The sequence below is a fragment of the Trichosurus vulpecula genome, chromosome 2, assembly GCF_011100635.1.
Source record: "Trichosurus vulpecula isolate mTriVul1 chromosome 2, mTriVul1.pri, whole genome shotgun sequence".
Lineage (NCBI taxonomy): Eukaryota > Metazoa > Chordata > Mammalia > Diprotodontia > Phalangeridae > Trichosurus > Trichosurus vulpecula.
The window spans coordinates 84,927,346-84,940,021 of record NC_050574.1 but is presented as its reverse complement, the minus strand read 5'-3'; the positions used below and the strand labels follow the sequence as shown (position 1 = coordinate 84,940,021).

The following is a 12,676-nucleotide window of genomic DNA, read 5'->3' as shown; positions in this document are numbered from 1 at the left end:
CTAAGAGTAATTGGTATAGGGATAGCCAAAGGATGAACAGTCAATTTAGTAAATATTTATTAAGGGTCTACTAAGTGCAAGGTATAGTGTAAGGCAGTGGGTACACTCAGTAGTCTCAGGTCTGAAATCTCATTGAATCAGAAGTTTTCTCTAGAAATACAGATTGCAACGCATCTCTGTTTGTCCATCCTGCGTGATTATTATACAGGTCCTCCCATAAATTTGAACCATTGTTCGGGAGGGGGAGGGGTTACTAGTGGAGCCCTCTAGATGTTCCCTGGTCATCCATTGCCCTTCATGTGAACAATCCAAATTATTTTTCTATCATGAAGTTACATGATGGCATCTTACTCCTGTTCTCCTTTAAAAATCCTCCCTGGATATATCTATATCTAGATACAGATATAGACATAAATAGATATATACAGATATATAGATATAGATCAGCCTGCTCACACTCACCATGAGCTTCTCCATTATGTTCTGTATTATATAAATTATTTATTCTTCAGAAACTGTAGGATTCTTTGTCTTTCTGCCATATGGCAGAGTGTTGGTATTAAAAAGATGGGTTTTGGGGGGGCGGAGCCAAGATGGCCGCATGAAGGCAGCCTCTTACCAGAGCTCTCTCACAAGGTCTGTCAGATTCCCATAAAAAAGTGAATTTGAGCAGATTTGAGAGAGTCAGAAACCGCGAGCAGTCTGCGTGGGGCAAATTTCCGAGCCGGGAGAGTCTGAAAGGCCAGAGGAACGAACCTGCAGGCGCGGAGAGTGCTCGGTGCGGAGCTGCTCCAGACCAAGGCGGAAGCCGCCGGCCGGGAAATCCACGTGGGAGACGAGCTGGGAGAAAGCTGGGCGCCCGAAACCGGCAGAGATCCCCAGGCCTCCCAACACAGGACGGCAGTCTCTGGGAGCGACGAGAGGCAGCGCAACGCCACCAGCCGCGAAAACACCCAGTCCTGACGCTTGCAAAACCCAGGATCTCGGCCTCTTGAACTTCCGGAAGACTCAATGGCTAGGTAAGCGGCTCTAACCCCTCCCCCCCTCACCCAGAGAATTCCTCGGGGAAAAAAAAAAAAAAAAAAGAGAACTGAAACAGAGGAGAGAGTAGCGGGGCTTCACAGGACAAATACTAGAAGCTCATTAGTCCCAGAGGGGAAGAGTCGGCAGGGGGCCAAGCCAGGAGCCCAGACGTAACCTTGCTCCCCCAGGGGAAGCGCCAGTCATCAGCTCAAACAACAAACAGCTGAGACCATTGCTGAAAAGCAAGTGCTGGAGAGCACCCACAGGGAGTGAGACGCCAGGGAGCCAGACCCCTCCCCCACACCTCAGGAAACTGAAGGTTATAATTTTAGACTCACAACCCCCAGAATAAGAAAGCTGGGACAGAAAGCCCTGAGACTCACAGATAGAAATTCGTTCTAACGCCAGCAAAAGGCAATCCAACATGAAGAAGAACACAAAAAAACCGAGGACAATAGATTCTTTTTATGGAGACAGGCAGGATCAAAATATCGACATAGAAGAAGATAGCAATGACACGGTAGATACATCAGATACCTCAAAAGCTAATATGATCTGGTCTCCAGCCCAAAAAGCACTGCTGGAAGAGCTAAAAGAGGATTTTAAAAACCAAATTAGGGAGCTAAAAGAAAATATGGAAAAAATGGAAAAAAGGGAGAAAAAATCCACTGACGAAATCAAGTCCCTAAAGAATAAGATTGGCGAAATGGCTATGGAGATTCAGAATCTAGAGAGAGAAAAGGACACCCTGAGAGGTGAAATCAACCAATTGAAAATGGAGGCTCAAAAGCAAAATGTAAACACTAACTCATTTAAAATTAGACTTGAGCAAGTGGAAGCTAATGAATCTATGAGGCATCAAGAAGTAATAAAACAAAATGTAAAGAATGAAAAAATAGAAAAAAATGTGAAATATCTGATTGGCAAAACAACTGACCTGGAAAATAGATCCAGGAGAGACAATTTGAGAGTTATTGGTCTACCGGAAATCCACGATGAAAAAAGGAGCCTTGACAGTATCTTCGAAGAAATTATCAAAGACAAGTGCCCAGAGGTCCTAGAACCAGAGGGCAAAATAGTCATTGAAAGAATTCACCGATCACCCCCTGAAAGAGATCCCAAACTGAAAACACCAAGAAATATTATAGCCAAATTTCAGAGCTATAAACTTAAGGAGAAAATACTTCAAGCAGCCAAAAAGAAGCAATTCAAATATCGTGGAACTACAGTCAGGATCACGCAGGATCTCTCAGCTTCCACATTAAAAGACAGGAGAAATTGGAATATGATATTCCGAAGGGCAAAGGAGCTGGGACTACAACCAAGGATCAACTACCCAGCAAAACTAAGCATAATTTTCCAGGCAAGGCGATGGACATTCAATGAAATAAGGGAATTCCAGACCTTCCTGATGAAAAGGCCAGAACTCAATGGAAAATTTGATCTCCAAATACAAACCTCAAGAGAGACATAAAAAGGTAACCGGGGGAAAAACCCCACAAACTTCATTAACCAATAAGCTTAGGTTGTTTACATCTTTATGTGGGATTATATCATCTTATGTATGTTTTTTATGTATATATAAATATACATATACATATATAAGTCATTCTTGTGAATGGTACAACTATTGTGACAAATGAAAGGGATATATATAGGTTGTGAATGCCTGTATAAATTAACTGATGTAAAGATATAAAATATAAATAAGAGATATAAAGGGAGGGCTATGAGGGAAGTGGTAAGAAGGTTGTAGAAAAGGGTAAATTACACCAAAGGAAGTGGCAAAAAAACATATTATAGTAGAGGGAAAGAAGGGAGGGAGAAGAGCAGTATTTGAGCTTTACTGTCATCTGATCTAGTTCAAGAAGGGAATAACATACTCTGATAAGTTTAGAAATCTAACTTGTCCTACGGGAAGTGGGAGGGAAAGGGGGGAAAAAGGGAGGGGGGAGGGCAGAAGGAAGAGGAGAAGTAGCAAGTGGGTAACGGTTAGATAAGGGAGGGGAATAAAGAGGGAGGGTTAACTGAGGAAAGCGGCCGTCAAAAGCAAAACTTTGTTGGGGAGGAGAAGGGGAAAGGGAGAAATAAAAGCATAAACAGGGGGAATTAGGATGGAGAAAAAGACACAGATAGAAATCATAACCCTGAACGTGCAGGGCATGAACATTCTCACAAAACAGAAGCAGATAGCAGAATGGATTAAAAACCATAATCCTACAATATGCTGTTTACAAGAAACGCATCTGAAACAGGGGGATACACATAGGGTTAAGGTAAAAGGCTGGAGTAAAATATATTGTGCCTCAGCTAAAGTAAAAAAAAGCAGGTGTAGCAATCCTAATCTCAGACAAAGCAAAAGTAAAGATAGATTTAATTAGAAGAGATAAGGAAGGACATTATATCCTGCTAAAAGGCACCATAAACAATGAAGCAATATCATTGCTTAACATATATGCACCAAGTGGTAAGGCATACAAATTCTTAGAGGAGAGGTTAAGGGAGTTACAGGAAGAAATAGACAGCAAAACTATAATATTGGGAGACCTCAACCTCCCCCTTTCTGAACTTGATAAATCTAACCTCAAAATAAATAAGAAAAAAGTTAAGGAGGTAAACAGAATTTTAGAAAAGGCACATATGATAGACCTCTGGAGAAAACTGAATGGGGATAAAAAGGAATATACTTTCTTCTCAAAAGTACATGGCACATACTCAAAAATTGACCATGTACTAGGGCATAAAAACCTCACAATCCAGTGCAGAAAAGCAGAAGTAGTCAATGCATCCTTTTCAGATCATGATGCAATAAGAATCATTTTTAATAAAGCAACATGGAAAAATAAGCTAAAAACTAATTGGAAACTAAATAATTTAATTCTAAAGAGTGAGTGGGCCAAAGATCAAATCAGAGAAACAATCAATAATTTCATTCAAGAGAATGACAATAATGAGACAACATACCAAAACTTATGGGATGCAGCAAAAGCAGTTCTTAGGGGAAGTTTTATATCTCTAAATGCCTACATGAATAAAATAGGGAAAGAGGAGATCAATGATCTGGGCATACAGCTGAAAAAGCTAGAAAAAGAGCAAATTGAAAACCCCCAATTAAATACCAAATTAGAAATACTGAAAATCAAAGGAGAGATTAATAAAATTGAAACCAAGAAAACTATTGAATTAATAAATAAAACAAAGAGCTGGTTTTATGAAAAAACCAATAAAATTGACAAACCTTTGGCCAATTTGATTAAAAAAAAGAAAGAAGAAAATCAAATTACCAGTATAAAAAATGAAAAGGGTGAGGTCACCTCTAATGAAGAGGAAATCAAAAGAATAATTAGGAATTATTTCGCCCAACTGTATGCCCATAAATTTGACAACCTTAGAGATATGGATGAATATCTACAAAAACATAAACTGCCCAGACTAACAGAGAAGGAAGTGAAATTTCTTAATGACCCCATATCAGAAAAAGAAATTGAGCAGGCCATCAATGAACTCCCTAGGAAAAAATCTCCAGGGCCAGATGGTTTTACATGTGAATTCTATCAAACATTTAAAGAACAATTAATTCCAATACTTTGCAGACTATTTGGGAAAATAGGTGAAGAAGGAGTCCTACCAAATTCTTTTTATGACACAAATATGGTACTAATACCTAAACCAGGTAGAGTTAAAACAGAGGAAGAAAATTATAGACCAATTTCTCTAATGAATATTGATGCAAAAATTTTAAATAAAATATTAGCAAAAAGATTGCAGCAACTCATTACGAGAATAATACACCATGACCAGGTAGGATTTATTCCAGGAATGCAAGGCTGGTTCAATATTAGGAAAACTATTAGCATAATTGACCATATCAACAACAAAACTAGCAAAAACCATATGATCATCTCAATAGACGCAGAAAAAGCCTTTGACAAAGTACAACACCCATTCCTATTAAAAACACTGGAAAGCATAGGAATAAGGGGAACCTTCCTCAAAATTATAAATAACATCTACCTAAAACCATCAACAAGCATTATTTGTAATGGGGATAAACTAGATGCATTCCCAATAAGATCAGGGGTGAAACAAGGATGTCCATTATCACCCCTATTATTCAATTTGGTTCTAGAAACATTAGCTGTAGCAATAAGAGAAGAAAAAGAAATTGAAGGAATTAGAATAGGAAAAGAAGAAACTAAATTATCACTTTTTGCAGATGATATGATGATTTATCTAGAGAATCCTAGAGAATCAAGTAAAAAACTACTTGAAATAATAAACAACTTTAGCAAAGTTGCAGGATATAAAATAAACCCACATAAATCCTCAGCATTCCTATACATTACTGACAAAGCCCAACAGCAAGAGATAGAAAGAGAAATTCCATTCAAAGTTACTGAAGGCACTATAAAATATTTGGGAGTCTATTTGCCAAGACAAACCCAGGGCCTATATGAACATAACTATGAAACACTTTTCACGCGAATAAAATCAGATCTAAATAAATGGAGAAATATCAGTTGCTCATGGTTAGGCCGAGCTAATATAATAAAAATGACAATTCTACCTAAATTAATCTATCTATTCAGTGCCATACCAATCGAACTACCAAAATTTTTTTTTACTGAGCTGGACAAAATAATAACAAAATTCATTTGGAAAAACAAGAGGTCTAGAGTATCTAGGATATTAATGAAAAGACATGCTAGGGATGGTGGTTTAGCCACACCAGATATTAAACTGTACTACACAGCAGCAGTCATCAAAACTGCCTGGTACTGGTTAAGAAACAGGGGTGTGGATCAGTGGAATAGGATAGGTACACAAGTAGGCGAAATCAACAAGTTTAGCAATCTACTCTTTGATAAACCCAAAGAAGCCAGTTTCTGGGCTAATAATTCACTATTTCACAAAAACTGTTGGGAAAATTGGAAAATGGTAGGGCAAAAACTGGGCATAGACCAATATCTTACACCATATACCAAAATAAAGTCAAAATGGGTTCATGATTTAGGAGTAAAAGTTGATACTCTAAGTAATTTGGGAAAGCAAGAAATAGTTTACTTATCAGATTTGTGGAAAAGTAAAGAATTCATGACCCAACAAGAGATAGAGAGCATTACAAAATGCAAAATGGATAATTTTGATTATGTCAAATTGAAATGTTTTTGTACAAAAAAAGCCAATGCAACAAGAATTAGGAGGGAAGCAGAAAATTGGGAGAAAATCTTTGCAACTAGTATCTCTGATAAAGGCCTCATTTCTAAAATATACAGGGAGCTAAGCCAAATATATAGGAATACAAGCCATTCCCCAATTGAGAAATGGTCAAAGGATATGAACAGGCAGTTTTCAGAGGAAGAAATTAAAGCTATCTACAGGCATATGGAAAAATGCTCTGGATCGCTGCTGATTAGAGAAATGCAAATCAAAACAACTCTTAGATACCACATCTCTCCTGTCAGATTGGCTAAAATAACAAATCAGGAGAATGATAAATGCTGGAAAGGATGTGGGGAAATTGGAACATTGTTGCATTGCTGGTGGAGTTGCGAGCTGATCCAGCCATTTTGGAGGGTGGTGTGGAACTATGCCCAAAGGGCTATAGAAATGTTCATACCCTTTGACCCAGTAATACCACTTCTAGGGTTGTATCCCAAAGAAATCATGCAAGCGGGAAAAGGACCCATATGTACAAGAATATTTATAGCAGCTCTCTTTTTGGTAGCCAAGAATTGGAAAGCAAAGGGATGCCCATCAATTGGGGAATGGCTGAACAAGCTGTGGTATATGAAGGTGATGGAATACTATTGTGCCATGAGAAATGGGGATGATGCAGACTTCATAACAACCTGGAAAAACCTACACGACATAATGCTGAGTGAGCGGAGCAGAGCCAGGAGAACGTTGTGCACAGCCACAGATATGTGGATTCCGTGAGGAACAACCCTGACATACTGCGCTTCTCTCAGCAACCTAAAGGGGCAAGGACAACTCCAGGGGACTCACAATGGAGAATGCTATCTTCATTCAGAGAAAGAACTGCGAAGTTTGAATACAGGCTGAGGCACACTACATGCTCGCCTTTTCTGCTTCTCTTTTGTTTTTGGTTTTGGGTTTTTTTTTTTGTTTTTGTTTTTTTGGTTCTGTTTCTTCTTTCTCATGATTCATTCCATTGGTCAAAATTCTTCTCCACGACTTGACTAGAGCATAAATTAATTCAATGCGAAGTTATACATGACAGTTATATGAGACTTCATGCCATCTTGGGGAGGGAGGGGGGAGGGAGGGGAGAAAAACTGGAACTCAAAACTATGTAGAACCGTGTGTGGTAAACTAAAAATAAATAAAGGAAAAAAAAAAAAAGATGGGTTTTTATTTTCATGATAAGTTTGGGGTCATTAAAGGAGTTTTTCAGTTTCTCTCTTCTGCTCTTGATTTCCCCAATCTGGGCCCAACTAATTTTCCATCTGTAATGTCTGCAACAAATCCATATGTGTGTGTGTGTGTGTGTGTGTGTGTGTGTGTGTGTGTGTGTGTATGTGTGTGTGTGTGTATGTATATGTATATATGTATATGTACATATATACATATACACGCACACGCACACACACACATATATATATATTATATATATACTTATATACTGATACATAAGTTCTATAGGCTGTTTATTTAAATGTGGTTGTACTACAGAAAAGAGACTTTCTTTACCCATTTGGTATTTATGAACCGGTCAAGCTTCTTTGCGTAATTACACATCTCTTCTCAGAGCCTATGCAGTGTTCTAGAGAGCTTGATGCAATCAACATTACACCATTCACAAACAGGAACTTCTGGAGGACTATATCAGTTATAGGAAATCCTTCCCCAACTTGTATCTGGACTCTTCCTAATTTTCCAGGCTTTTTGCAACTTACTCCCCACAGTAATTAAGTCCAGTGACACACTTCCTTTCTGTTCTTCACATAAGAAATTCCATCTTCTAAATACATGAATTTTCACTAACTATCCTCAATGCTTCAAATTCCTTACCTCCTCTTCTCTGCCTCCTGGCTTTCCTGGCTTCCTTTAAGTACCCACTAAAATCCTGCCTTCTGCATGAAGCTATTCCCTTATCCTACTTAACATGAGGGTCTTGCCTCTATTGATTATCTCCAACTTATCCTTTGTGTACCTGGTTAATTTCATGTTGTCTCCCTCATTAGATCAGTGAACTCCTTGAGATCATGGACTGGTTTTTTTTTTAATTTTTGCTTTGTTTTGCCTTTGTTAATATTCCCAGATCTGAGCACACTGTCTTCAAACATAGTAGATACTCAATAAATTCTTGTTAACTTGACTTAGACATGTCTCTCCCCTTTATGTTATAGCTGATGTCTATGAGCAGAGGGTTATTGCACAAGTTTGTTTGTTTTGTTGCTCCTTTCAAGGAATATTGAATGATTTTGCTTTATAAGTGGTAGATACAATATTATAAAATAACTTGTAAAATAACATTTTGTTATATAGACTCTAATAATTTTTTCATAACCGATAAACAATAAACACAATGAGATCTTATATTCTCTACATCTTTGAGTTAATTATGAAATGTTAAATATATACTCTACTGCTGAATATCATTTATGAAAGTCTGCTAGTTCTTCACTAGTGTACTTATCAAGGACTCTCTTGATGTGTTTTTAAATGACTCATAAAGATTTTTGTAGATTGGAAAGAGTATAGGCTGATAGTTATTGATATTCTCTTATCTTCATCTTTGTTACTGATGAAGTTCACAATCCCCAGGAATCTGGGATACAGAAACAGATGAGTAATCTGTCATTTGAGAGATGTTCTGTTTGTGAGCCTCTACTTTCTCAGCCTTTTAAGTGTAGCCAGCACAAATCAGTATGTAAATGTTATTCTCACCCCAATAGACATGTGGTAAATTCTGTGGCACCATAATTCATAGATTTTTATGCATGCTACAAAGGGACAGAAAGAGATTCCTTTCAAAGTCAAAACTTCCTTGAGTTACTTACTGAAAAATCTCTACTTGGGCCAGAAGAAAGAATATATTTGTATAAAAATATTTATAGCAACTTTTTTTGTATTGGCAAAAAAAAACTACAATGTAAGTTGAGGACAGTTGGAACAAAGCATGGTGTATAAATTTAATAAAATACTCTTATAGCTATAAGAAATGATAAAAAAAAGTTTCAAAAAAATTTGTAACAAATGTACATAGTTCAGAAAGACAAATTTCCACTATGGTTATGTCTAAGTGTTTAAGATAGAAAATGCATATGGATAGAGAATTGCCTTTACTGCTCCTCAGAAGGAAGAGGTAAAAAAAAAAGGACTTACAAAATTCCTTAAATTGGGAAACAAGCAGGTGTCAGGCATGGTGCTAAGCACTTTACAAATATTATTTCATTTGATTTCCAAAACAACCCTGAAAGGTAGGTGCTACTGTCACCATTGTACATTTAAGGTAACTGAGGTAGAGTGCTTAAATGACTTGCCCAAAGTCACATAGCTGAGTCCATATTTAAATTTAGGTATTCCTGACTTTAGGGCCAGGGCTTTGTCATTTGTACTGTCTGTTTTTCTTGTTCAGTCATTCAGTCGTGTCTGTTCATGGGTGTGTGGGGTGGGGGAGGAGGGGGGTTGGGAAAGATATTGTAGTGGTTTGCCATTTCCTTCTTCAGTGGATTAAGGCAAATAGAAATTAAATGATTTGCTCAGGGTCACACAGCCCGCAAGTGTCTGTATTTGAACTGTATTTGAACTCAGGTCTTCCTAACCCCAAAGCTAGTGCTCTATCCACTGAGCTACCTAGCCACCTCTGATCTGCACTATCTAGCTACCTCTAGTTGATACCCCAAACACAGAGGGAACTCAAAATTTCATAAGAACAAATAAACGGATTTATAAAATGCATAATGTACTCAGAGTAGTTCCCTCAGAAGGAAATGAATTCGACATCACCATTGGGACTGGTATTTATCAATCACCTATAACTTTGCCTTCATCATTGTATACTGAGTTCTGTAGCTAGAAATTCCCACCATTTGAATTCTGTCACTTTCTTACTGTACTATTAAACATTTCACACTCTTAATGATTCCCCATATTTTGTCAAAGATTTAGCTCAGTATTCTGAATTGTCCTGTGTTAGCAAAGGCATATTTTTTAAAGTGCATATAAGAAGAAAATCTGACTAGGACACATAAGTAATTGTTACAGTCAAATTCTCCCCCCGAATGAAATATGTCTGACCAATTTATAATCATACAGTTAGAGTAAAGAGACAAAGAATAAATTGGGAGGGCTACAAAGTTAAAAGATAAATGAAATGTAGCATAATTCAGTTAGAAAGACATAAAAATTTAGAAGATTTATGACTCCATATTATCAGGACTAAGTGATGGAATTGTGACTGGAACATTCTAGGAATAAATGCTTCTAACCGATCAAGAGTTTTGCATTAACATTTTTTCCTTCAAGAACACCACATATGTTCATGAAGTGATTGATGGAATGGACAGAAGAGCTTCAGTCTGTGCTTAAGAGAAGACATGTAAAGTTTGAGATTTTCTTCAAGTTTTACTCCAGGTTAAGAGAAAAAAGACTGAATCACAGGAGGATAATTAGCCTGTTGGACAAGGAGAGTCTACTGGGGATGGACCCCACCCACCCCTATATGGGCAGCACATGAAATGTTTACTGGTGATGATGTAGTACATATTAAAATGCATATTTTTTTAATGAGGCCTATGGAAGACAGAGAGAAAACATTAAAAATCATTAGTGATGCTAGGTGTTTAAAAAAAAGTTCTCTTTTTTGTGTTTTGTTCCATTTCATTTTGTTTTTTCTTTCTTATGGTTCCTCCCTTTTGTTCTAATTCTTCTATACAACATAACAAATGGGAAAATATTTAATAAGAATGCATATGTAGAGCCTATATCAGTTTGCATGGCATCTTGGGGAGGGGGGACAGGAAGGAGGTGCAGAAAATTTAAAACTTATGGAAGTGAATGTTAAAAACTAAAAATAAATACATTTATTTGTTTACAAAAAGATATAATGACTAAGAAAGCAACTTAAAACTAAAGAATAAAAATCACATTCCTAGACTAGTAATATTTAGGGGTCCACCCAAAAGAATCATATTCCACATCACCAGATTTAGGACGATAAAGGTGATTGTAATAGCTCAATTTTCTACTGGGATTCTCCACCTCTTCCTCTTCTTCTTCCTCCTCCTTCTCTTTCTGGTCTTGTTTGGTCTCATATATTTACTTGAAAGCAGAGAGACATCTCTGTGGTTCCAGCAGCTGGAGGATTCTACGACGTATCTGTTTAGTCTTGACACTGTAGATGATGGGGTTGAGCACAGGAGGTACTAAAAGGTAAATATTGGCCATGAAGATATGAACAAGAGGGGAGGAGTGTTTGGCAAAGCGATGTACCATGGACAGCCCAATCATGGGCACATAGAGAATGAGGACAGCACAGATGTGGGAGGCGCATGTGTTGAGGGCCTTGAGGCGTTCCTCTCGGGATGCAATGCCCAGCACAGAACGGAGGATGAAGATATAGGACATGATGATTCCTAGGGAGTCCACACCCCAGAAAAATATAACCAGACCTAGACCATACAGGCTATTGAAGGTGGTGTCAGCACAAGCCAACCTAATCATATCCAGCTGTAGACAGAATGAGTGGGAGAGTTCATGAGAGTCACAGAAAGGATACCACAAGAGGTGGATGAGCAAAGGTAGTAAGAGGGCAGTACTTCTAAGAAGTAAAACCAGTCCTGCGCAAATAATGCGCCGAGGGGTGAGGATGGTGGCATACCTCAGAGGATTACAGATTGCCACATAGCGGTCAAAGGCCATAGCCAAGAGTACAGCTGACTCCATCAGGGACAGAGAGTGGATGAAGAACATTTGGGTCACACAGGCATCAAAGGTGATCTCATTGGCATTGAACCAGAAGATCCTGAGTACAGTGGGCAGTGTGGAAAGGGACATACCCATATCAGTGATGGATAGCATGGTGAGAAAGTAGTACATGGGCTCATGGAGGTTTGGGTCAGTCCTAATGATGTGAAGGATGGTGCTATTACCAACTATCGCAATCAGATAAAGGAGACAGAAGGGGATGGAAATCCAGCAGTGAGCTGCCTCATACCCAGGGATGCCTGTGAGGTAGAATATGGAGGGCAGTACATTATTGTCATTGGCATTGGCCATGGAGCTGTTCCATGGTTTCATGATCCTATCCCACACCCTGAAACCTCTGGAAAGGAAGGAAGAAATATATATATGTGTATATATATATATACATATATATATATATATACATATATATATATTATATATATATTTATATTATAGGTCTCAGTCATGCAGAAGCCTGAATATGTTCTTAAAAGTGTAACCACGTACATATATGATATTTTATATTTTCCAAAGCATTCTCCCATCCATTTTGTTACCTGATCCTCACAAGAGTCTTCTGAAGTAGGTTAGAGCAAATATCATTTGACATAAGAGAAAGTTGAGGCAGAGAGCGGTTAAGTGAGTTGCCCAAAGTCACTCAGCAGAGGCAGGAGGTTGATTTTGTCACTCCCAAAAGGAGACTTCTCTTATTAATATC

At 37.9% G+C, this 12,676-nt stretch overlaps 1 protein-coding gene across 1 annotated transcript; it reads right to left on the bottom strand.

Moving 5' to 3' along the window:
• Positions 1-11,310: 11,310 nt before the first annotated feature.
• On the bottom strand, positions 11,311-12,270 carry LOC118836553 (olfactory receptor 51I2-like). The gene has a single exon (XM_036743805.1). It carries the CDS (start codon positions 12,268-12,270, stop codon positions 11,311-11,313), a length of 960 nt encoding a protein of 319 aa, XP_036599700.1.
• Between the last annotated feature and the right edge of the window lie 406 nt (positions 12,271-12,676).